Source organism: Pimephales promelas, chromosome 15 (genome assembly GCF_988280905.1).
Source record: "Pimephales promelas chromosome 15, fPimPro1.hap1.1, whole genome shotgun sequence".
Taxonomy (NCBI): Eukaryota; Metazoa; Chordata; class Actinopteri; order Cypriniformes; family Leuciscidae; genus Pimephales; species Pimephales promelas.
In genome coordinates this window covers 34,415,463-34,442,500 of record NC_142783.1, presented here as the reverse complement: position 1 = coordinate 34,442,500, position 27,038 = coordinate 34,415,463, and the positions used below count along the sequence as shown (strand labels likewise).

General features: G+C 34.9%; 3 protein-coding genes across 4 annotated transcripts in view; 2 read left to right on the top strand and 1 right to left on the bottom strand.

Moving 5' to 3' along the window:
* The window catches only part of zfyve19 (zinc finger, FYVE domain containing 19), an 8,752-nt gene extending 545 nt beyond the window's left edge, over nt 1–8,207 (bottom strand). The window contains exons 1-10 of one of the 2 annotated variants that reach the window (XM_039663014.2): nt 7,761–8,207; nt 7,555–7,676; nt 7,426–7,479; nt 7,182–7,345; nt 6,088–6,230; nt 5,015–5,120; nt 3,983–4,237; nt 3,623–3,699; nt 2,310–2,411; nt 1,581–1,750 (exon numbers count right to left, since the gene is read on the bottom strand). In XM_039663014.2, coding sequence (XP_039518948.2) covers nt 1,581–1,750; nt 2,310–2,411; nt 3,623–3,699; nt 3,983–4,237; nt 5,015–5,120; nt 6,088–6,230; nt 7,182–7,345; nt 7,426–7,479; nt 7,555–7,676; nt 7,761–7,814 — 1,247 coding nt within the window. In that variant the 5' untranslated portion in view covers nt 7,815–8,207. The remainder of the gene's footprint in view (nt 1–1,580; nt 1,751–2,309; nt 2,412–3,622; nt 3,700–3,982; nt 4,238–5,014; nt 5,121–6,087; nt 6,231–7,181; nt 7,346–7,425; nt 7,480–7,554; nt 7,677–7,760) is intronic. The other variant, XM_039663015.2, reaches the window with a different exon arrangement.
* A 181-nt stretch (nt 8,208–8,388) lies between these two features.
* Nucleotides 8,389–13,947, top strand: bub1bb (BUB1 mitotic checkpoint serine/threonine kinase Bb). Its single transcript, XM_039663016.2, has 9 exons — nt 8,389–8,534; nt 9,207–9,346; nt 9,418–9,477; nt 9,949–10,093; nt 10,175–10,371; nt 10,687–10,862; nt 10,937–11,121; nt 11,208–11,305; nt 12,987–13,947. Exons 2-9 carry the CDS (start codon nt 9,207–9,209, stop codon nt 13,291–13,293), a joined length of 1,308 nt encoding a protein of 435 aa, XP_039518950.2. The 5' UTR covers nt 8,389–8,534; the 3' UTR covers nt 13,294–13,947.
* A 3,813-nt stretch (nt 13,948–17,760) lies between these two features.
* Nucleotides 17,761–27,038, top strand: part of pak6 (p21 (RAC1) activated kinase 6) — a 37,109-nt gene continuing 27,831 nt past the window's right edge. Inside the window, exon 1 of the mRNA XM_039662921.2 lies at nt 17,761–18,208. The gene's annotated coding sequence lies outside the window, so the exon portion shown is untranslated. The remainder of the gene's footprint in view (nt 18,209–27,038) is intronic.

Sequence of the window (27,038 nt, the reverse complement as noted above, 5' to 3'; positions counted from 1 at the left end):
TTCATAATTATACATTTTTATCTCATAATTATAATTTTGGATGTCTGAATTTTAACTTGACTGGTATAGCATAAAGGGAAAAAAAATCATGCTTTGGTAAATCAGAATTATTAAATAAAAAGTCAAAATGATAAGATGAGACTTTTTGACTTAGATTTTGATTCAAGGTCACAATTTATTTCATAATTATGCCTTTTTAGGTCATCATTTTGACTTTATTTCATATTTATGACTTGTTGGATCATATTTATGTTTTTATTTCATAATTATGTCTTTTTAATCTCATAATTATAACTTTAGGTGTCTGAATTTTAACTTTTTATCCCAATAATTATGACTGGTATATCATAAAGGGAAATAACTCATAATTATGTAATAAAAAGTCAAAATGATAAGATGAGATTTTGATTCAATGTCACAATTCATTTCAAAATTTTATTTCATAATTATGCTTTAGGTCATCATTTTGACTATTTCATATTTATGACTTGTTGGATCATATTTATGTTTGTTTTTATTTCATAATTATGCCTTTTTTATCTCATAATTATAACTTTAGGTGTCTGAATTTTAACTTTTTATCCCAATAATTATGACTGGTATATCATAAGAGGAAATAAATCAATTACTGGTATGTAATAAAAAGTCAAAATGATAAGATGAGACTTTTTGACTTAGATTTTGATTCAATGTCACAATTCATTTCAAAATTTTATTCATAATTATGCCTTCTTAGGTCATCATTTTGACTTTATTTCATATTTATGACTTGTTGGATCATATTTATGTTTTTATTTCACAATTATGCCTTATTATCTCATAATTAATTATAACTTTAGGTATCTGAATTTTAACTTTTTATCCCAATAATTATGACTGGTATATCATAAGAGGAAATAAATCATAATTACCGGTGTGTAAGATGAGACTTTTTGACTCAATTTTGATTCAATGTTACAATTCATTAAAAAAATTATTTCATAATTATATATATAGATTTTTTTATCTCATAATTATGACTTTGTATGTTCAAATTTTGACTTTCTATCCAATAATCATGACTTGTATGTCATAGTTCATAAAAGAAAAAAAATCTTTGGTAAATCATAATTGTCAAAAATAATTGTCATAAAAAGTCCAAAATGATAGGATTCTAATTATGACTTATTAATTATGACTTTTTGACTTACACTAAGTTCTAATTATGGCTTTTTAGGCCATGATTTCTTTGTATCTCATAATTACACCTTTTCAACTTTTGACTTGATTTCATAATTATGGTTTTTAATATCATAATTATGACTTGGTATGTCATAACTTTAACTTTTTTTCAGGTCATAATGTTGACTTTTTATCCCATAATTAGGTCAATTTATCTTGTTTTTATGACTTATTCCGTCATTTCGACTTTTTATGTCATAAGTATGACTTTTATCTCACAATCTCGACTTTAAATGATAATTATGACTGAGCATTTCATAATTTAGATTATTATAATTCACCACAGCATGCACATGTGGTAGAAATGTGAAGTGTGTGTAGTAGTGTATCAGACATCAGCTGTGTGTTAGTAAACGTGCCTGAAGCAGCGAGCGCAGAACAGATCTCGATCACACGTGTGGCAGCGGATACTGGCGTCGCGGTTACAGATGCAGCACCACGGCAGCTCTTCCTCATCATCCTCATCACTGTCTTCATCATTACAGCGCTGGATCCGAGAGGCGGACGCTGGAAGACGCTGGCCTGAGACCTGCAACACACACACATCAGAACTACACAAAACTTGGTGACATGGGCATTTGCTATGTGACTAAAAAAAACAAATGGTCAAATTCATAAAGTCAAAATGATAAGATTCAAAGTCATTTGAATTCTAGATTCTCCTAATTATGAATTTTTATGGCATCCTTTCGATTCATAATTTTGACTTTCTATCCCATAACTATGACTAGTATGTCATAAATCATAAAAGTTCATGCTTTGGTAAATTATAATCATAAATTATAAAAAGTTGACCTTTTGTATATAGATCAAATCCCTCAAAATACAGTGCCTCTATTATGCTTTCCGGATATGACCTTTCATGTAGTGTGTAATAGGGCTGTTAGTGAATGTAAAGGTCAAAGGTCAAAGATAAATGGAGTTTTTGTCTCCTGAAAGAAAGAAGGTATTCTGAACTGAAATGAGTCGTCAGTAATTCAGTCTCACTTCCTGCTGAACCTGCGTAGGTTAGGAACTAATTTGCATAATCCCACCCGATTGGCTGCCAGCGAACAGTGTGTGACGTGTGTGTTGTGTGTGTGTTGTACCGGTCTCCTGCTGGACGGGTCCTTCTCTCGGTTCATTGGGCCGCTGAGCTCTGGTGGGATGTTGTATCCGCTGGCCTCGTCTAGAGCCGCCTCTTCTGATAGCTGAACATGCGACACACACACACACACACACACACTCTTCAGATCGAGCTCGAGGGTTGAGCGGCCTCCGCTGGTTATTCTGGGACGAGCCACTGAATCGGCTAATCTACACAGAGCTATTTTAGTTTTAATAATTATTTTGAATTGGTGTTAAATTTGATATTTTTTATTTTCATGTTAAATTTAGATTCATTTTTAATCATCTCGTTGAGCTTTTGTCATTTTATTATTACCGTAATTATTTTAAAATATTGCTATTTAGGTTTCATTTATTTTTATTTCAGTTATTTGGGGTTTTCTTGTTAAATTAACTTTTTTTGTAATTTTGTTGCACGTTTTGTTATTTTATTATTATTCAAATACTGCTATTTATGTTTAATTTATTTTTATTTCAGTTTTAGTGTAATGAAAAATTTAGCTTAATCTTTAGATATTTTGTTATGTGCTTTTTCATGTTGCCATCATAATAACTGGCCAGGGACAACAGATGCAAATTAGCCTGTTGAGCTAACTCTGGCTCATTTACAGTTATTTTACTGTTAATTAATGAGCACTGTCCCTGTAAAATAAATAAATAAATGAAATGAAATGTTATCATAATTATTATAATTTTTTTAAATATTACTATTTAGTTTAATTTGTTTTTTTTACTTTGGTATTAGTTATTTTTAGTTTCATGATAAATTTGCGTATATTTTTTGTTATTTGTATAGTAGTTTAATTTCGTTATGTGGTATTGTAAGTTTATTATTATTTAAATATTGATATTTAGATTTAATGAATTTTTATTTCAGTTTTAGTTCTTTTTAGCTATTATCAACATTTCTAATTTTCATTTAGTTTAAGTTTTTCAACTAATCAGCTTATTTCAATTAACAGAAATTATTTTAATAGTTTTAGTTTGTTACACTTTAGTTGCACTACAAGTCAAAAGTTTAGACACATCAAATGATTCTGTATAATTTAGAAAATTCTAAATATTATAATTATATTAAAAAAAAAATATATATATATATATATATATATATATATATTATTATTATTGTTTGGTTTTTTTTAAAGCTACTAGGATCATAAAAATACAAATTTGCCAACATCGACATACAAAAACTACCCTTTTATTAAGATGTAAACTCTCTTATTTTTAAGCTTCTACTGTGAACGTGTTTTAAACAGAAAAGGTTTGCAGGACTTTAATAAAGAGGACAGACCTTCTTCATCACTCTGGTGATGGCCTCTTCTTCGGTCTCTTCATCACTGTCAGGCTGCTGGAAATCGGACATTCTGACTGAACACACACACACATTGTTGTATTATGCATCTATTGAAAGCATCATTCACAATGCATTCAGCTAAGAGAATATTCAGTGGAACAAAAAGGTTTAATATCTGCGTATTAAGATTTGAATGGTTTGTGAAAAGTGTTTTTTTTCACTGCATCAGAAAAGGAGAGTCAAAGGCAGAGACACTAACACTAATTAATGCACCAAAGCATTGATTTAAATTGGCATGAAGTTTAAACTGAATATTAATTTTCATAATGCATTGTTCTTATTGTGAATGATTATTACATGCATTTTTGTTTTGATGTTGTTGCTTCAGGCATGAAGCACCTTGTTCCGGATCGTGTCCCTGCAGAACGGAGAGTCTCATGGCCATCTCTCGCATCTGCTCCTCGTTGTGCTTGTCTTTCTTCAGCTCCTGCATGGCCTCCTCCATCACGCGGCTTTGCTCCGCCTCCATCTGATTGACTGACAGCTCGCCATCATCCACGTTCTCATTCACCCCCCCTCCCTCTTGTTTATTAAGATCGTTTAATGGTTCGTCTGTATTTACACAAGTGAGAAAAAGAAAATTATCGTAAGCATGAGAAAAATCACTGTAACGTGGCTTTGAGATGCCCATTGCTTTATAAACTCTTTAATGTTTAATCAAAATGAGGGCTTAGTCTTTTATTTAGAATTAGTAACGTAAAACTACGGAGGCGTATTGCATTCACTTGAAGAAAAAAAAATGTACTCTGTTTTTCTGAATTAATGAGTTATTTTTTTATGAGAAAAAAAGTTTTTGCTCTGTTTTTCTGAATTGACGAGTTAATGTTTCATGGAATTTTTTTTTTTGCTCGGTTTTTCTGAATTAACGAGTTAATTTTTCATGAGAAAAAAAATTTTGCTCTGTTTTTCTGAATTAACGAGTACATTTTTCATGTAATTTTTTTTTGCTCTGTTTTTCTGAATTAATGAGTTAATTCAGAAAAACAGCAAAACTAAATTTTCTCATGAAAAATTAACTCAAATTATTCAGAAAAACAGAGCAAAAACTTTTTTTCTCATGAAAAATTAACTCATTAATTCAGAAAAACAGAGCAAAAAATTTTTTCTCATGAAAAATTAACTTATTAATTCAGAAAAACAGAGCAAAATTTTTTTTCTCATGAAAAATTAACTCATTAATTCAGAAAAACAGAGCAAAAATTTTTTTTCTCATGAAAAATTAACTCATTAATTCAGAAAAAAGAGTACATTTTTTTTCTTCAAGTGAATGCAATACGCCTCCGTATAAAACCAATTTCAATGTGAATAAAATATATATCGTAAAACTACCCTCTGACGATGGATACTGGTCATCAATAGCAACTTCCTCCGTCATTTGGGCGATCAAATCATTAGTCTGTTCTGTCTGAGACCTCCTGTCGGGCGGCTGATGAACCTGCACACATTAAACATCCATATAAACGCACGTTCTGCCATTTTAAAGTCTCCTAAAACAGGTTCACATGCATCCAAGGTCAATCAAAAACACTTTAATTTTGTCCTAATATCCCCTGCAGCGTCTGAAACGCTTCGTCTCTCTAAGCTCCGCCTCTCTGAGAGCTGCTCTGCTCTGATTGGTCAGATCGCTCATTATCATATCAGAATCTCAGCTCTTGACACACAGTGATCTAAACAGTAACGATGGCGAGGGTTTTACCGTATAAATCTCAGTGGATCAGCAGAAAACAGCGTCTTCTCGACACGAACAACACAAACCAAACTCTCCCAGTCTCAGATACACTAGTGTTTGTGGGCGGGGCTAAGAGACACCGTTCAGCTAATCGGGTGGCATTATGCAAATTAGCTACAAACCTACACAGGTTCAGCAGGAAGAGAGATTACTGTACTTACTTACTTAGATTACTATATATATATATATATATATATATAAGGGCAAAGATGAATGGAGTTTTTGTCTCCTGAAAGAAAGAAGCGATTCTGAACTGAAAATAGTCGTCAGTAATCTCTCTTCCTGCTGAACCTGTGTAGGTTTGTAGCTAATTTGCATAATGCCACCCGATTGGCTGAACGGTGTCATGTTAATTTTTCATGTTAACATGTGTCATGTTAATAATGAGTTAATTTTTCATGAGAAACAAAGTTTTTGCTCTGTTTTTCTGAATTAATGAGTTAATTTTTCATGAGAAAATTTATTTTTGCTGTTTTTCTGAATTAACTCATTAAATCGGAAAAACAGAGCAAAAAAAAAAATTACATGAAAAATTAACTCCTTAATTCAGAAAAACAGAGCAAAAATTTTTTTCTCATGAAAAATTAACTCATATATATATATATATATAGATAAAGATATATTAGAAAAAGCATAGACCGGCGCTTGACGTGAAAGCAGATATTGTAGTTACAGGCTGGGGGGCTTGCGAGGGCGCAGGTCTTCCTTGTAAAGCAGCCAGACGCTCCTCCATGTCTTTATCTGAAGGCACGGGCTGAACCGGAGCTTTTAGGGCAGCGAGACGAGCCTCCAGCTCCTGCTCTGATGGGATGGACTCTGTGTGAGAACAGAGAAATATCAGGTCAGACACACAGAATCAAAGTCTGCCAACTCCAGCTAAACTGTTTGATTTGGATATAAAATAAATGAAGGACAAAACCAAAATATTAAATGTCACGAAACGAGTAATCCACTGTTAAAATGACAATTTTCACGAGATTTGGAGCCAAATTACAGGGGGGTAATAATGACTTTATAAAGATGGCAGCGTCGTTATTTTATTTCTACACAGAGATTGGCTGGTCTATTAATGAAATCTGTTGACTTTATCAATCTTTGTTTCATTATATGCCAACGGTGACCGTTCAAAAATGGGGAAAGGCACTTCTTGTGTTTTTAACCTCAAGTTTGCATGCCTGTAACTCTAAAAGTATTAAATATATTGTAATATCCTTTTAGATTCTGGTTCTTAACAAACATTTATTTTGGCATCTTCATTTTAAAGGCCCTCGATGGTTCAATCACAGAGATATGGAGATCTCAACGCGGCTTCATGAGTAAATTGGTCAATTGTGCACATTTTCAGAGGTCGAAAACCAAATGTGGGACACTTTACATACAGATGATGCTTTTTTCTTTTAAATAGGAATATTTGAACAGCAAATTTCGCTGAAACTAGAAATCAACACAATTGAATTGAATAAACCTGTCTGCCATAGTAATTATTTTCCAAAATAATATTGTGTGTGTATCGTTTATATCATATATGTATCTGTTATCAACTTTCAAATATAAAGAATTATCGGTTATCACTATCAGACAAAAATTTCATATCAGTATGTATATGGCTTTCAAATATAAAGGATTATCACTCATCACATCGGCGCATTCACAATGTTAATGTTTAAAGTGTGTTTATGCCTTCTAGCTGCAATTAGCAGTTTAGAACTGTGTGATAAAAAACGTTGGTTGTGACAAAACAATCAAGCAGATTTTGACCGATCTTACTGGGCTTGGTTTCCTCTTTCAGCTTGTTCAGTCGTTCTGCGATGACCTGGTCCTCTTTACTGAGTCCTCGGGTTGAAACCCGACTCACAGCGTTGTTCTTTCCCCCTCCGGGTCGGGACGGCTCATTCTGCTGAGCTTGTTTGGCTTCGAGAGCAGCAACTCGCCTGTAAGACGCCACAGATTTGTGTTATTCCTGTGGCATACAGGGGCATTTCACATCTAATACTTAGTTATAGATTCATACTTCTTGTAGTTTTCAGGTGGGGACCATTTGCCAGCATCATTCTGGTTGCCTGGACTGTACAAAAAAGACCTGTCAGTCGTGTGTTAGTGAAAATACTATAACAGTGTAAACTGTGTTTGGCTTCCAGACCTTGTTAAGTTTCCATAACACTGTTTGCAGACTTTCTGCTGGCTGTTTGCATATTTTGGCACAACAACATTGAAGGTCAGACACCCAGAGCAGAAAGAATGGCCACAGTTTTTACAACCCAACTGCAAAAACACAAAACCAAGTCAAACACTTTTTGAATTAAGGTATTGAAATTAAATGATCGGTATTTATTTATAGGCGCTAACCTCTTTTCTGAAGAGAGTGAACTTTGATGCACAGCAGTAACAACGATTATCCATAGCGATATTCTTCGGGGAATCGCAGGAACATGCTGTAGCGACACTTTAAATGCTCAAGGTTATAATAATTAAATTCATTGTATTGTTTAACGTGATTTCAGCTGCATTGTGTTTCTCTTGAATCTGACAGAGAACGTAAATACAGGAAGCGCTGCGAGAACCGAGAAGTGCTGGGAAATGTAGTTTTTATCACTTGCAGCGATGAGACTTGTAGTGATTTGGGGGAAAAACATCCAGAATAATGTAGAGGCTTGTTGTTGTTGTTGTTGTTTTTATTAAATCTAAAAAAAAAATATGAATAAAACAATCAAAACTCTCAATTTGAAACGTACTCATTTCCCAGCATGCAACACGACAGCCACGCTGTAGCTTGCTCTCATACTGTTACAAGATTTATACTGCGCCAAAATGTGGGTGGAAAAAAACACTATTAAGATAGACGCACTAAGAAAACACAAATACATATATTTATTTAAAAAATAAAAACAGTCGATTATTATGTCGACGAACCTCACGTGGTCACGTGACCAGTTCGTCCAATCATGATCTCTTTGGCGCGCTTCCGGTTTTTGTTCAAAATGCGTTTTGCCCTTCTACTCGAACGGACAACACAATAACGAGCGATTTATGAAATTAACATCATATTTGTATATTTCTACTATACAACGAAGGTCGTTTTGACGAAGAAAATAATATTAAGGAGATTTCAGCTGGGTAAAGGTAAGTTATATTTGTTTTCTCTTATTACTTAATTTTGCAGACAGTAGAAACACAGAGAACAGTAGAAACTGTAACGTTAGAGAAACACAGTATATGTTTTTTTTTACCCCGCTGTTTGTTAATTTTAACTTTTTAACTTTTTTTTTTTACACAATTTACTGCTTTATTTCTTTATGAGCTTTAATATGCGGGGGATACATTGGTTTTTAGAACATGGTATTTACGTTTACAGTAAAGTTACCTTTTGAAGGGATATAGTAGTCCACCATTATTTTGCTCAGCCTCATGTTGTTCCAAACCTGTATGAGTTTCTTTTTTCTGTTGAACACAAACGAAGACATTTGAAATAATGTGATAAATATGAAATAATGTAATCAGTCAGACCCCATTGACTTCCATGCTATTTTTCCCTATTATGGAAGTCAATGGGGTCCATCAACTGCCTGGTTGGTTACCCGCATTCTTTAAAATACATTATTTTGTGTTCAACAGAAGAAAGAAACTCATACAGGTTTAGAATAACACAAGGGTGAGTAATTAATGGCAGAACTTTTTTTATATATATATATATATATATATATTTTCGGATGAACCAACATTTTAAATGCATTAGTATATGAATATATGGTTACCACTCGGTATCATAAGTGCCATCTGTGTTTCCACTTCTAGATGGCAGAGTGTGATGCGGAATGGGAATTATGTAAAGAAAATATCCAGCCTTTGAGACAAGGCCGTACCATCTCGGCCCTCCAGCAGGCCCTGTGTCAGCAGCAGGAGGGGAACCACACGGCCCTCAACCAGAAGAAACAGTGAGTGGGGTTTTCAATCAAACTAAAAACATGTTCCACAACAATTCAGTAATGTCACCTTTCTGTTGTAGAGCGTTTGAGTCTGAGCTGCGGATGTATGATGGAGACGACCCTCTCGATGTTTGGGTCAGGTATGGATTATTATGACAGCAGATGCATGTTGACTTTTGATATGCAAATCACAGTTAATCATTTTTTTGCTTAAAGTGCTTCAATTTGACTTTTTAAAAATGTAAGTCCTGGAAAACCCATGAAAACAGCCATATTTATGAAAAGTGCTTGAATTATTGAAAGGCTTTTCGCGCTTTATCAACGCTGCGATGCATTTTGCATGGCTATGAGCATACTATTGCTCATATAAATATCCAAATATATGTAACTAATCAGTTTGATTAAGGAAATCATTGTCATAGTATCCTTTCAATGGTTCCCACAGTCATTGCATGTGCTGCACTTTATTTGTACCATTTTGTTTTTATTAGTTAACTATATCCATTTACCTTTTTGAGAATTTGAAAGATAATGAAGATATTGTTTGATAAGTGAGATCTCAGATTGCAATTCTTGGAAACCCCATTTCTTCTTTTTTTTTTTTTCTGCAGGTACATAAAATGGACAAAGCAGACGTACCCACAGGGTGGAAAGGAGAGTAATTTATCATTGCTTCTTGAAAGAGCGGTCATGCTCTTCACAGCTGACAAGAAATATCTCAATGACGTTCGCTACGTTGAACTCTGGATCGAATTTGTGAGTGTCAGACCTCACATTTAGCATTCAGAGTGCATCAGTATAGTGTTTTTTAACTCGTTTGTTTCCATTTGCTTGCAGACAGAGAGCTGTTCTGACCCGATGGACGTCTTCCGCTACATGCAAGCTCAAGGAATCGGAACCATGCAAGCCGCTCTTTACATCGCCTGGTCCGAGGAGCACGAGAAGAGAGGGAATTTAAAGATGGCTGACAGAGTTTTTCAGGATGGTCTCAAGTGTGGAGCAGAACCTGTAGATAAACTACATGCGTTTCACAGGTCTGGGCACTTCCAGTCTATTCATCTCTGTCTGTCAGAAATTAGTCATATAAATCCCAATGTATTGTATTTGATGCATTAAGTTCTTTTTTTCTACTTTTTTTTTAGCAAGTAAAAGGCTTTTAGTGTAATTTTAAACAACATGAGGGAGTAATTACTGACCGTTTTCATTTTTGGGGGAACTATCCCTTTAAGTCATTCTTAAAAAAGGAAGATGTGTTCGTAGTTTTGCCGACCAGATATGGCAAAAGTTTAATCTGATTGGTTGTAAAACTAACTTTAGCTCACGCCTCAATGAAATGTGTTGGTCTCCAGAGCTTTGCAGGCACGAGTGTGCAGACAGATGATGTCATCCATGACCAATCAACAAAGAGATGATGATGACGACGACGACGATGAAGAGCCTCAGCGATCATCACTGGCTGAGCTCAAAGCCAAAGGGAAGAAAAAGGCCGTCGTTCCCATCAACAGAGTGAACGCATCTCTCGGATGTGAGTATACATACTCTTTTACACGTGTTGTGTAAACGGGATCCAGTGCAATCACACTCTTTGCTCTGACACAGACGCACGTGGGCTCCAGCTTAAACAGCCGTTGGGCCCCAGACACAACAGTCGCCCTGTGATATTCGATGAGAATAAAGCTCCTGAAACTGTGCCGCAAGAACCCAAGTTTGAGATCTGGACGGCGCCACCTACTGCCAGAGCCAAAGAGAATGAGCAGAAACCTGAGAAGTGGTCCAATGTGAAGGTGCGAGTCCTTTAACCGGTTACCTGACTGGTCCTAGAGAGTGTCGGTTTTGTGTCTGAGAGATCAGTGTTTGTTTTTTATTCCAGTTGCCCCTGAAGTCCAGATCGGGACTCAGTGTCGTGGTTCCGGCTCCTAAACCCAGTTTCCAGCCGTTTGTGGAAGAGGACGACCAGCCTCCCGCTGTGTGAGTGTGATTGGAGGATTTGATGATTAAAGGAGTAGTTCACATTAAAAAAAACTTTTGCTGATAATTTACTCACCCACATGTCATCCAAGATGTCCATGTCTTTCATTCTTCAGTCGAAAAGAAATTAAGGTTTTTGATGAAAACATTCCAGGAATTTCTCCATATAATGGACTTCAATGGGGTCCAAATGAGTTTCAGTGCAGCTTTAAACGACACCTGACGATGAATAAGGGTCTTATCTAGCGAAACGATCGGTCATTTTCACAAATAAATAAATTTATTCGTGACTCACCTGTTCGAACTCGTTCATCAAAATGAACAAATCGTTTTTCGAGTCATTTCGTTTGTTGACTGAACGAGTTCGAAGAGGTGAGTCACGAACGCGCATCACAGAACAGAGCAAGGCGACCATTTGTGCTTATAAAACTTAAACTTTTTTATTTATTTTTTAAATGAGCGATCGTTTCGCTTGATAAGACCCTTATTCATCGTTTAAAGCTGCACTGAAACTCATTTGGACCTTGAACCGTTTGGACCCCATTGAAGTCCATTATATGGAGAAAATCCTGGAATGTTTTCATCAAAAACCTTGATTTCTTTTCGACTGAGGAAAGAAAGACATGGACATCTTGGATGACACGGGGGCGAGTAAATTATCAGCAAAAGTTTTTTTTAAAAGTGAACGACTCCTTAAACTCTCTGTCCATGGCAGATTTCCCTCAAGCCTTTCTGCTCCTTTATAATAACATTAGTTATTTTAGGCTGTAAATGCACGGGTTTGACAGTGTAAAAAATCTATTAAAAAAAGTCAAATATAAAAATGATTAATATAAACAAACAAAATAAGGTTTAAGATACAAATTTGATTAAAATTAAATGCATCTTACAGTAGCACGAGTAGGGAAAAAACCACAACGTAATCTAGGAGAAACTAAATATTTTAGACATTTATAATCTTAAATTATTAGCTGAATAGATGCTTTACACATTTTAGAATGAGGATGATCATTTTATGCACTATTTAGTTTGCATCACTAATATACTTGTTTTTATTTTGCATTTAAACGTTAAACTTTAGTATTTTTGCTGTGTCGCCTTGCTTTTGGCTTGCTCAGTTGGGATTATTTAATATTTAACAATATTATTGATCTGTGTTGTACTACTTTCATGTTATCACTGTGAAGCTGCTTTGATACAATCTGTATTGTGAAAAGCGCTATATAAATAAATGTGACTTGACTTTTATTAATTTTTACTTGCAACTAGCGGTTGTTTTTAAAAAATATGCCTATAGCTTTTATTAAATGTTTCTTTAGTACTTGTACAAGTCGGCATGAAATCAAAATGGACCCTATTTACTTTTACGAAACGCCCACTTTTCTATATCCAATCAATTCCCAGTGGGAAAAACAAGCCACGCCCTCTATTTTTCACGTTCAATATCTCGTTTTGACATAAAGTGGGTCACAACTCTTCAGTTCATGCAGACTTTAAACTAATTGAAAATTAAAAATGTTGCCTCAGCAACTAGCTAAAATAATCGTTTTTCACGTTACACACACGTTTTTGAATGGCAATAATAGCCCCTGGCTGTACATTTTGATTTCATGTTGGCTTTAAATGACCACTTCTGAATCTGATGTGATCTCCATGCACTCACCTCATTTTCCCGCTCCAGAACTCCGTGTAAAATCAACCCTGCGGTGAACTCTGTGCTGTCGGCGAGGAAGCCCTGCAGACTGGAGCAGACGCCGCTGATGATGCTGCAGGAACGCCAGCAGCTCATGCAGATGCAGACGCAGACTCAGGAGGACGGGAAGAGCCGAGAGCAGAGCATGTACTGCAGAGATCTGGTCTACAGCGGAGCCACAGAGTTCTGCTTCGAGGAGCTGCGGGCCGAGCGATACCGGCAGAAACGCGCTCACGAACTACAGACCAGCAGCCCTGTGGATCCCAGCACACACACTGAAATACAGAACTGTTAGAAATCAAACTGAAACCTATAGGTTGTGTTTGAATATGCAGCAAGCTTTCTATCTAGACAGCAGAAACTCGCCGATGACACCTAAAAATGCTGCTCACAACAAATATTTGTTTATAATTGTTCCTGTGTTTTTTTTTGTACATACTTTTTATTTGTAAATACAGGTTTTGTAAGTTAACGCAACAGCATTTTTTTTTTTTTTTTTTTGCAAGTACAGTTCGGTACCAAGTCAGTACTGAAATGTAAAACGTGTGCTGATGCCAGCATTTCCCTCTTGCATTTTGAGCGCTGTTGACCGGATTCTTAAACATCTCTGATTGGCTGTTGTGTTCACGAGCTTGACATATGCGTCTCTGATTGGCTACAATGACGTTTTTGATGCTCTTTACCGAGCGCTTGCACAGCGGATCCCTAATATAGGCTGTAAGCACTTGAAGAGTGTCAAAGCGTTGATCATTGTAGCCAATCAGAGACATGTTGAGTGCGTAAACACAATGGCCAATCAGAAGGGTTTAAGAATCTGTTCAAGAGCGCCCAATCCTAGAGGGAAATGCAGGTTTTGTCACATTTTTAAAATTTCAGAAAACTCATTTATTATATTGTCATTGCTTGTAGATGTGCTGCATGATGCTTCAATAAATGCAACTGATTCAGTAACATCAAATTGCTCTTGTACTTTGACTTCAGGAACTGCATTTGAAGAGTTCAGATGCAAAAGGCTCTAAATGCCATTTGAAATTTTCTTTTTTAATGATGATTTTTTTATCAAACTTGTATATATAAGTTCAGTAATTTCACTTAAATAACAATTAATAGGTAATTATCATTGCCATTTAAGTGAAATTACTGAACTTAAATATACAAGTTTGATAAAAAATGATCATTCTAGAAGAAAAGCTGTGAGAAAAGCTCACACAAGCTGCAGAGTTTCCTAGGGAGAAGATAAAGGGATTATGTTTGCACAGAGTTGAATGTAATTTGTAATTGCAGTGGTTCAGTGCATATCCAGATAATGCCAAGAGAAACGCAATAGTGAATCTCTAAATGCTTCAGGGTGAGTTTACACTGTAGTATTAAGATTATCTGACCTGTTTTGAACAAACCTCTAAACATGTGATTCATTGCTGCATCAGCAGGTGGCGCTGATGGGTGATGTGGGTCAACACAAATCAGCCTATAAAAAGCTGCTGATGTTCGAGCGTCCTAGTGAGAACTTTCAAGCGCTCTTATTTCTCTCGTAACACACGATTGTCCATCTGTGGGAACATACTGAGGAAGAATGGCATACTTTGGTATGATGTAACTATGCCATGACCTAGTTTCCTTAATGTTGTTATAAAAACATTGCTTTAATACAAATAATCTGGTACACTATGCAACTTTAAAACAAATCTTCACAATATTTCTTGCTTTACAGTGAACTCAGTTACTCCGAGAGCTACAGGTTATCTGTTCAATAAAACACTATAATCTCCTGTTGAGTGATAAAAATGTCGCTTTTATAAAGATTCAAATCCCTCAGTTCTCAATCTCTGAAAAGCCAAATTAATGTTGATTCTTGTTTTATTATGAGTTTGGTCACGTTCTCCTTTCGCCAGTAGAAAACGTGCCTTGGATCTGAAGCCTTCGTTGTTTCAGTGAACGGATTCATCAGCTATTAAAGGCAAGGTAGGCAATTTGCTGCGAGGCTAGCATTAGCGGGCTAGCTTTGAAACCCTCCCTTCAGAGCGTCTCCAAAGCCACGTCTCCTTCATAACATGTGCGCACAAGGCAGAGAGGGAGTGAACAAAAGCGTCACGAGAGACGGCGTTAAAACTGTCTCAAAGCACATAATACAATAATAACCAAATGAGTAAAATTTGTAATGACAAACAGATGTTGGATTGACAAAGCCATATGAAAGTTTTGTAAGAATTACCATGATGTTAATATGTTCTAACATGAATTAACATGTCGCTAGCCTGTTTTAGTACGTTGCTAGCATGAATTAGCATGTTTTAGCATTGTTTTTAGCATGTTTAAGCATGATTTTACCTGTAACTAACCTGAACTAACATCTTGTTAACATACAATTATTGCTAACATGAATTAGCATGTTGCAAGCTTGTTTTAGTACATTGTTCGCATGTTTTCAACATGTTTAAGCATGATTTTACCTGTTTGTAATCTGATTTAACATCTTGTTAACAACCAATTAGTACATTGCTAACATGAATTAGCATGTTGCTATCTTGTTTTAGTAAGTTGTTAGCATGCATTAGCATTGTTTTCGACATGTTCAAGCATGATTTTACCTGTTACTAACCTGAATTAACATCTGTTAACATGCAATAACATGAATTAGCATGTTGTTAACATGATGTTATCCTAGGATAGTCATTGGACAGCAAAATAGTGTCGGCCCACATCCAGCCCAGATCTGGTACACATGGATTACACACTATGTTGCTGTCCGGATAAGTCTTGTTGTGCAAAAAGTCTTGACTCCCTCAATGAAATTCTATGGGACTTTTCGTAGTTTTTACTGAAAAGATACAGCACATGAGACCAGTCTGAAGGTCTAACCTTAGTTTGGTGGTTCAAGCTTGAAAACTCAAGGAGATGCTGTTTAAGTCTCAGAAGAATAAGCAGCCTAAAGCAGTAGATCAGTGGAAACACATACACAGACAGGCAGGGTTAGGACATCCTATCATTGCATTCGGACCACATTCAATGATTGGACGAACATTTAATGGTCCACATGAAAACACATTTAGACCCCTTACTTAACTTAGTGACTATTAGCTATCAGGATGTGAAGAGACTTTCAACCAGCATAACAAAAATGTTTCTGGAACAAATCACCTATCCTGCCTTTAATATGCTAAAAACAAAAGACAAAAGCTCATTGGGCGTCATTGTTTAGGAACGGACTTAAATTGCCCTGCATTACAAAAGCTTTAAAAGGACAATAGCAGGACAGCAAATCACACTAGAGATGATTAACTAGACCAGCTCAGTGTGTAGAGAATTTAGCAACAATTTTCCATTTAATGTTATAGAATATTTTATCTGTGTTATACTAATCGAGAAGTAAATGTCTCTGTGTTTTAGATGAACGCTTTATTGATTATATTGGCGAGTGCAGTCAGTGGTGAAATAGGTTTCATGAGGCGTTGATTAAACTACTAAACCTTAAATGATTTTGAATTAAAAAATCATGTTTAATTAAATCGTGGTAAAAAGTTTGCTGATTAAAATCCATTACATTTTTTTTATTTTGAAAACAGTTATTTTGGAATTTTATTAATATTTATTAAATTCAACATGTATTATTAAACTGTTAAACTCTTTAAACAAAGTAACCGAGAAACATTAACACTGGTGTCAATAAATAAATAAAACAGCATATTTTTTAACGTTTATCCTATATCAATTTATGCTTTTACTTTTTAAAAGTCAAAACATCCAACCAAGTAAAAGTTTGTACCCGACGCTAAAAAATGACTCTATCAGTCATATTAAAATAAAATCACATTTTATACCAGCAATTTCTCTTATTTCAACTATGGAAACAATATTTGCCGTAAATATTTGTTGATTTAGCATCTGTCATCTGACTGCTGTTATATATATATATATTTTTTTTTAATTGAGAAATAAATTCAAGTACAAAATACAGTATATAACAGGAATGCTTCACATGACAGATATCACATATATTGACAGACATCACATATATTGAAACATGTTTAAACAAATAAACAGGGATAACAAAAACAAATGAGAGGAAGAAAAAAAACAAAAAAAAAAACTAAATAAATATACATAAAAAAGCTCAATATTTCTTTCTTTTCCTATAGACACTTTTAATGTTCATATAACTTGGTAAACTAAGTAGGGGCATTAATTACAATACGAAGAATTCCTCCATAAAGTTTAACAACATTTCATTCTTTTTATTTTTAACTAATTTAAGTGACTTCCTCAGCGATTCAATCTCTATTAAAAATAGATTACATTTTGGAATGCATTTTGCAAATTTTTGTTTATGGATATAATATTTACCATGCAAAATGAAGAAATTCACCACACAATTTGCTTCTGTGTGTATAAGAACAAATAACATCTTTTAGAGATAATTTATAATTAATTTTTTCTTTCTGTCTTTCTATAATTAATAAATCAGACCACAATTTTTGAGATAAATCACATTCATAAAACAAATGAGCCAAGTCTTCTTCGTATACATTACAAAAAGAACATTTTGTTGTCAATGTCCATGAATTTGGATAACAAAGCTTTACATGGGTAGATTTTATGAAGTATTTTGAACTTTATTCAGCATACAAAATTTATATGGATTTAACCACGCCTCTTTCCAATGAATTTGACTGCTGTTATATCGCAGCGTCACCGGCCTGTCATGACCCTCATTATCTCATGAATTATTCATGAGCTGACCGGTTTATCCGCGCACGACACACACACACACACACACACAACCTGCCGTCTCAAATCACCCGCTCACGTGGAAACGCTTCACCAGGGCGACAGAGGGGGCGTGAACTGTCGCCTAGGTGATGCTGCCGCACACACACACACACACACACACAGGAGGAGGGAGAGAGAGCGAGAGAGCTAGAGGAGGCAGGCCAGGCTGTTTTCGCATCCTCTAGATGTGGATTATACCGTGTTCTCGCCATGGCAGCGTCACGGCACCGGTAGCAGGGGCTTCTGGGAGATCAGATGCGCGGGTCTGAGCATCATCTCTCTGACATGGCCGTGCACGCGTACAGCTGGAGGCAGGGATGCATCGGGCTTTCTCAGGCGAACGGGAGCCTGCAGTGGGAGGCTGACTGAGTTCACACACACACACACACTGAGCCGCTTCCCAGCTGGAGAGGCTGTTACATTCATCAACACACAACGGCAAGGTAAGAAAACACGCGTTTTGACATCCATATGCACGCTGTGTTCATGCACTGTGATGATGATGATGCTTGTGCTGCATCGCTGGATAAACACACGCACACACACACAGACAGAGAGCGGGTGATGGGAGAAGCCTAGACGACAATGAAAAGCCTAAAGATAAGAAGGTGATGCTCTGAAGGACTGCGTTGATGTGGAAATGCTTTTACATTCCCTCACCCTCACCAACCCCTCATCCTCTCTCTCTCTCTCTCGTGCGCGCGCACATTTGCATTGACGAGAGACCTCAAGGTAAACCTTTCAAAGATGGCTGTTTCTGAGCAGTTGACCCATTATAATGATGTTTTGAGGGGTTGATATATTCAAGTTGGACGTTAGGGCATTCGAGGCACCTTCAAAAGCACGCCTAGATGTTCTTCTGAGGGCAATTTGAGGAAGTCCGAGTATGTTGTCATTATTTTTTACATTGAATAGCTTGATTCAAACTCCACAAATGGGCCAATAATGACATTTCTTTATGATCTTACTCTACATGTGAAAGAGAATGATAGTCATGATCATTTATATCATCCCACAACTCTCTCTATATAAAGTTGGACGTATATTATATCCAACTTTATCCACATACATAGAGTACACACTCAATTAATATATAGCAAATCTCAACTGCTTGATATTATAATTCAATTTCATTATCATCCAGTTGTTCTTAATATAATGTTGGATATGTTCGATATATAATATTTACGTCGCATTTTGTTGCCCAGCTGGATATCCAACTTTGCATACATACTGTAAAAGCAGATCTCAACTGCTTAATTGGTTGTATTGTCTCACAGCTGTGAAAATGCAACTGTAAGGCATGAAGATTTAGATATTATAAACATTAGCATCATGATTTTCTAGTGTGTGTTGTGAAAAGCGCTAAACAAACTTCTGTCATTCGGCATGGTAATGGATATGACAAATTGTTTAATGCGTTTGACACACACTAAGACATGAAGAGTTCAGATGCAAAAGCCTCTAAATGCCATTTGAAATTTTCTTCTTTAATGATGATTTTTGTCAAACTTGCATATTTAAGTTCAGTAATTTCACTTAAATAACAATTAATAGGTAATTATCATTGCCATTTAAGTAAAATTACTGAACTTAAATATACAAGCTTGATAAAAATCATCATTAAAGAAGAACATTTCAAATGGCATTTAGAGGCTTTTGCACTCTTCACATGCTTCTGCTGTGCAATATTGCATATGAATTAAGGCCCGAAAGTCTGAAATTTAAAAAAAATAAATACTATGTCAATCACGCTCGCACACTGCCTCCGAAACGTTCGTTTCGCCAAAATCGGATCGGGTTCGATTTTTTTGTGTTTTTTCGCATCCGTAGCGAGTAGTTTTAATGGAGTAGTTCACTTTTGCTGATAATTTACTCACCCCCATGTCATCCAATATATCCACGTCTTTCTTTCTTCAGTCGAAAAGAAATTAAGGTTTTTGATTTTTCTCCATATAATGGACTTCAATGGGGTCCAAACGGTTCAAGGTCCAAAAGACACTTTCAGTGCAAACTGTTCAAAGAGCTTTAAACGATTCCAGACGATGAATAAGGGTCTTATCAAGCGAAACGATCGCTCATTTAATAAATAAATAACAAAGTTTAAGTTTTATAAGCTCACTCTGTTGTGTGATGCACGTTACATATTGTTACATTTTTGTATTGCGATATATTGCAACACGACAGCTTTAGTTCATTTGTAGAATTTGCTCTTTGATCCGTGGATTGGCAGAAGTCTGTGCAAGTGCACATCTGTGTTTTGCTGATGTGTTTGAGGTGAGATCTGTGTGTTTGAGGTCTGCTCGCGTCTCGTGTGTTGAAGTGAAGGTCTGGGCCGTTTGCTGCTGTCAGACTGTGTTTATTCTCCTTCCCACTCGAGCGATCATGTGAACTGATCTTATTAGACACTGAGCTACACAAACACCAGAGACAGGCCAATGCTGCTGGATATTTCTCTCTAGTCTAGGATGAGAGGTGTTTCAAGAGGACATATTATGCTTTTCCTCATGTTCGTGTGTGTGTAGTGTTGCTGTTTGAGCATGAAAACGCTCCAGTTCTCCTCTATATCAGTGTCTGTGTTTCTGAACTCCTGAAACGCCTCCATTGTAGTGGAACACGTCACAATATTCCTCATTATAATAATTCATGTGCAGAATAAAGGGGCGGGGCCTGTTTGAGTTTGAGTAGTTAGTAGTGTGTTAAACTAGCGGTTATGGAAAGGGGCGGGACATTTCCCAAACACACTCGAAGCGCTCGACCAATCACAACACACCGATCCAGCCGACCAATCAGAGCACATAGAGGGCTTCAGACATAAAAAGCTGTGTGTGAAGATTATTGGAGTACGTTTTATAAGAAAATACTATTTCAGTCTTTCTTTTTTATACGATGTTTCTTTGTAATTATTTCTGAAATTTATCAACGATTTCTAAATCCAACACTATTTTTTTTTTTTAATGTTCTTGCAACTTTTAGCCTTTTTGTTTGAACATATTTGACATGCATCGCTATAGTTGTCAGGTGCCAAAGTTGCGTGTTGTAACATCACAATGCATTCTGGGATTCTCCATCCCTCAAAATGATGTCCTTGTTGTATTTTGCATCATGCATGTGGTTCATGTCCTGTATTCACTGTGTGATGTCCTTCACACCCTATGGGGAAATGCTCATTTGAACTCATTTAGGAAATATCAGTTGTGCAACTGACGATATTTGTTTTTCTCAAGCCTGATTGATTGTTTTTAAACTCTTGCTCGTAACTATCATTGAGGGAACTTCACAACTAGAGTTACTTTTACAGAAAAAGTTTGTTCCGGGAAAATTATGCTTTTAAGTTGCATTTAATGATGTTTATTAATATTAATTAATTATGAATGCATTAATTATGCATTTATTCAGGAATGAGGTTGTGAATACTACTTGACTGTTTTTGTGTAAGCTTTGTTTTTAGAGCCCGACCGATAAAGGATTTTGAAGGCCGATACCGATACAAATGTTTGTTGGTTTTAAAATCTGATAATCCGATATATCGGCCGATATTTTTTTTTTCTTTTCAGAAACGTGCAACAAAACTTTGACATATTTCCCTAACATTAGTTATTTGTAGTTATTTATGAGTTTTAACTAAAATAATATGATAATGCATTTTAAAAAGAAACTTGTTTCTTTTATTGTCACAACAGAACAGACTGACGATAGTGGCGTTAGCTAGCTTTGTGGTTAGCTTGTCTACGAAGAGCCATAATTTAGCAATGGATTACGTCATACTGCAAATTAATTGTAAAACATACATTTTCAATATAACAGGTCGAGGAGAGATGATACGTCTCATTGCTATAACTGTCACGCGCTATTAAAGAAATACTTCAGTCACATTGTCAAAAGTTAAAAGGACAGTCAGTCGACGACACTGTAACAACGTAACGTAACTATTACTAGCTAATTCCGCTTCACTCTCGGCTTATTTAACAGCAGCAAAACTGGACATGATAGTCACAAATTTTGTCATGCTTATTTGAGTTAAGAGAACTGATGCGGATGTTCTTTTAATTGTTATTCAAGCAATGTATGTACGAGTGTTGCCAACAGCAATGGTGTAGAGTGCCCTCTGGTGGACAAACTATACAACTCCAACACTCATGACATGGTTCAAGCGTGTTTCGTCCGTTTTTATTTTATTTTTGAAATATTAATTTATCTGCCAGTTCTGCCGATACCGATAGTTTGGAAAATGCCTAATATCGGCCGATAATATCGGTCCGGCTGTGTTTGTTTTTATTGTTGCTCATAGCAACTGTTATGGATCTTTTACACTACCTTGACTTAGTTTGAAAGTATTACGCTTCTTTTGGAACAACCTTTAAACGGAGAACTGGTGTGACTCGGGTCTCTATCACACATTCGAATTACTGTCGTAACGTGATAAAAATCCCTAAAAGTCTATTTTTAGTCGATTCTTTTAAATTAAAAGAATTTAAATAATTTTTTTTTAAATCACAGCTTCTTCGGAATGGTCCGAAATTTGGTGACTTTGTTGGTATTTGGTATTTGAACACCCAAAAAAAAAATTGGGGACAGGATGTGAATAGTCTACGTGGTTGTAAAAAAAAATAGTCACACTTGGAGTGTTCGGGTCCAAATGGACCCGCATGGAAAATAAATGGGAAATTGGCAAAAGTGTGAAAATACTGAGTTTTTTTGTGCGTACAATCTACAAATCAGCCACAATCTTGAAAAAAAGCACACAACAGTGAAGGGGTGAATCTATAAAACATCAAGAGTGCAAAACAGACACACACACACACACACTTTTATACACAAACACACCAAAAAATTCAGATTATACATGTGTTTTGCATTTTTAAAATGCTCAGTTTGTCCACCAGATGGCATCCATCTCATTTTAAAAATTGCTTTTATGAGGCCTAGGCTTGACTCTAAAATGAAATACAGCTTTAAAAAAAAAATATATATATATATTTTAAAAAAAAACAAATTTGTATTATGTTCAATGGGGGGGAAATTTGTCATAATTATTACATTAATACTAATTATAAATTATTTTTATTTTTGAAATTTTCTCAAAACACCAAAAAAGAAAAGAAAAAATATTATAAAAAACGAGTAAAAAAAATAATAATCATGATTTTTTTTTTAAAATATGAATCCCGCCCAAATGGACCCGAACACCCCGAGTGTGACTCTGAAACGAACAACCCCAGAGGGTTAAATAGAGATGTTGGCTTAAATATTCTGCCTTGAAATAAAAAAAAATAAAATAAAATCACAGAACCCGAAATGAACTCAAGTTATTTAAGCTGCTTTCAACATTTGTTGTATTTACGCAGTATAACCGCAGTACGCAGTAATCTTCTTAAGCGATTACAATAGCTACTAAATGAAATTTTACATCATGTATGTTTCACCTGAAAGTTTGAGCATTTTGATACGTCAACAACACAAAAGATTATTTCTAAGTATCCCCTTCTAAAGCACTAAGCAGCCTCGTCCCTGAGCGTTGGAGACGTGATGATAGTGTTAGCTCACTCTTCAGGGGTCAGACTGACAGATATAGACGTGGATGAGGACAGACGACACGCGGCTCAGGCGTTTAGAGTCGGTCATATCGCATCTGAAGTCCTGCTTCACACTCCACTGCGCTGCGATGGGTCTGACAAACATCTCAAACATCAACGGGGAACAGGGGAATGCATTCTGCTCGGACCGAGTCCAGACCTTCCCTGGGGAACGAGCCGGTCGAAAGAACAGAAAATAAACAGACAGATCGTCCTGGCAAACAGCCACAGAAATACACCCTGCTCTGGGAATGAGAAGACGAACCTCAACGGCTCATATATACAGTAGAGCTTCCCATGGGGCCATTTCACACATTCAGTTTTAATTCATTCGTTTGGTTTATTTTTAATTATACTTTATTAATTAATCTGCTACTTTATTCCTGGAAAAAAAAATTAAATAACAGATTAAAAGTATTTTTTAGACATTTTTCATGCATTATAATAATATGTATAATGTATGATATAATTTATTATATCTTTTCAGAAATAATTTTAAACGTGTTGTAATATTATATAGGTCCTATATTTAAAGCCACAAGTGAGCCAAATTTATAGATTCAGTTTTAATTCATTCCTTTGCTTTATTTTTAATTATTAATCTGCTACATTATTCCTAGTAACAAAATTAAATAACACATTAAAAGCATCATTTTTCATAACACTTTTAAGCCTTTTTGTATTAATGCATTATAAAAAATATTTATAATGTATGATATGATCGATTATATCTTTTCATAAATAATTGTAAATGTGTTACAATATTATATATATTTAAAGCCACAAATTAGCCGATTTTATAGATTCAGTTTTAATTAATTTGGTTTATCTTTAATTAAATTTTATGAATTAAAATGCTACTTTATTCCTTGAAAAAAATTAAACAACATATTAAAAGTATTTTGCAATCATTTCAGAAATTTTTCATAACACTTTTAAGCCTTTTTATATTCATGTGCTTTCTAATAATATGTATAATGTTTGATATAATCGATTATATCTTTTCATAAATAATTGTAAATGTGTTATAATATTATATATATATATAAAGCCACAATTGAGCCAATTTTATAGCTTCAGTTTTAATTAATTAATTTGGTTTATTTTTAATCAAGTTTTATAAATTAATCTGCTACGTTATTCCTAGACAAAAAATTAAATACATTAAGCTTGAAAGTATTTTGCAATCATTTGAAACATTTTTCGGTTTTAAGCCTTTTTGTATTAATGCATTATTAAAATATTTATAATGTATGATATAATGCATTATATCTTTTTAAATAAATAATTGTAAATGTGTTATAGATATTTAAAGCCACAATTGAGCCAATTTTAAACAGAACCATTGAACTTTAAATCTCCATCTAATATAAGAAAAATAACGTGTCTTTCATTTAATCCGCAAACACAAGCATGCAAATGCAGACATATCAATGCATGAACACGGACGGTCCTTTTGTGCATATGAAATGAAAATTCATCACATTTTTGTAAATGCATGAATGCATTTTTATCTTGTCATTCTTTTTTATCAAAATATCATAACTGGATTTATCTGCCTCCATTTTTGAGTGTCAGGCCACATATTAACATCCAATCAGTGATCAACCAAGTGTTTTAAGGTTATTTGTTATTAGCAAGTAATCCTAAAATGACATATTTGGTCTTTATAGAAGTAAACAAAAGGCAAGAGAAAAATAAATGGGAACGCAGTGCAGGCGCTCATGAGGGATGTTCATCACATCGATAAATGAAACATGCGATCCTGATCACGAGTAAACTTACTGAGGGAAGAGCAGATCATCTCTGAAAAGAGGACATTGAGTTCATGCCCATGTGTAGATTAACATTTCTGTCACATGACATGACCTCAATATATTCTCAGAGAGTAGCATCACGTTTTTTTCTTTTGCATTTTAATCGAATTTTGTGTTCTCTTTCAAATTCTCTTATTTTGTGGGGTATAGTTACTAGTGAAAATTAACTATTAAAATATCATTATTATACTGTTAGCCTAGTTAGTGTTAGCTATTTGCACATTAGCCATTTCAATCAAATCATATTTGCTAAGTGAACCTTCTCTCAGAAACTGGGCTCTATATGAGTTCAGGTTAAATGATTGTGAAATAATGATTATGTTAAAACACAACCAACATCATCAGATCACCTTATCTATTAGTTCATCTGGCTGTTATAACTCACGTAGCGCAGCCAAACAACACCTGAAGTTAATGATTTAAGGGTCAAGAGCCCAACTAAAACACACACTGATCTCCACAATGGTGACTTACAAATGACGTTTTTCTCCTTAAGTGATTCTGCTTGTTATCATCAAGCGTCTTCAATGTTGGCAATAATTAAAAATTCATTTTTGACGTCAGTCTGTTTTTCCAAAATTTTGTTTAAAGAAATGTGTAAATTCTTCTCATTTTAAATGGTTAACTTTTAAGTCATTCATTCGGTTAATTATTACTCAATTCTAATTTGTTCAATTTAATAAATAGTATTGCTTGTAATCTGTTGCCACAATTTTATTGATTAGATAAAGCATATTCATTTTTACAGTGTGTGTATCCACTTCTCAGCTCAATGACAAACTTTTATAGTTGGACCCAAAAATACCTTTTCAAGAACTCAAAACTGATATACAGTAGTGGCCAAATCGACATTTATTCAAATATTAATAAAAACGTTTGGGGTTTTTTGTAAGCATATTGCATTGAGTTTGGAGTCAATTTTTATTTGGGATAATGACGCAACGAAACATGACGAATTGTGCCGACATTATTTTTGTCTATAGAAGTTATAAACGCATGCAAAAACAACAAAATATTAATAACTGATTGTTGTAGTCAATATGCTTTTTAATGTGAGCTTTTTGTTTTTCTATGCACAAATAATGTAAATAAAATGCCTCAACCAAGTTTAGTGTTGTTCTTCCCTCATATTTAAAAGATTTGAAAAATAAATATTTCATTATGTAATAATAATAATATGTTATATATCCACATATTTTGATGGTTTAATCAAACTTGCATAGTCATTAAAACAAACATCCGCTCCGGACATCACTTTTGCACACATTTCGAGCTCTACATATAATTGCCCAGAGTTCATGTAATTTCTGAAATATCAAAAAGCTTTTGTCTCTTCTAAGTGGAACATTTCACAATGCATTTGCTGTTCTGTGTTGTCTGACTCGAATGTAAAGTATTCTTAGCTCACACATTACAAGGTTTGTGATGTCGAGAGAGCAGTAATTATAGGACAGAAAATGGCACAAATTATTTGCAAGTCAGCCGTCAGAATGGGATAAAAATAAAACTGTAAATGTTGTTCTCTGCTAATTTAGATCTGCTGTTTGGGTGCTTTGAACATGAGTAATACAGAAAGGTTCATCAATGAGAAACAGATGGCGGCTGCATAATGCATTAATAAAAACACTGCATGTTTTAAAGGTACAGTGAGCAATTTCGGAGAAATGCTTCATATTTGAAATCAACCCAAACAAACACACCCCTTCCTTCATTGCTCCGCCCCTAAAATGCACAAAGACACAATGCAAGAGTAGATGTCATGTTTCTATCATAGCTTCAATGCTTTGATGATGAACGAACGGCAAGAATGAATAAACAAATTAACATATTTACATAAGAGTAAATAATACACGTAAGGGTTGGTTGTTAGTCGCCAGCAG

Coding starts and splice junctions, on each gene's coding strand:
- bub1bb (XM_039663016.2), top strand. CDS start 9,207: ATGGCAGAGTGTGATGCGGAATGGGAATTATGTAAAGAAAATATCCAG. Junction 10,863..10,936: donor AGTGAACGCATCTCTCGGAT/GTGAGTATACAT, acceptor GCTCTGACACAG/ACGCACGTGGGCTCCAGCTT. Junction 11,122..11,207: donor AGAAGTGGTCCAATGTGAAG/GTGCGAGTCCTT, acceptor TTTTTATTCCAG/TTGCCCCTGAAGTCCAGATC.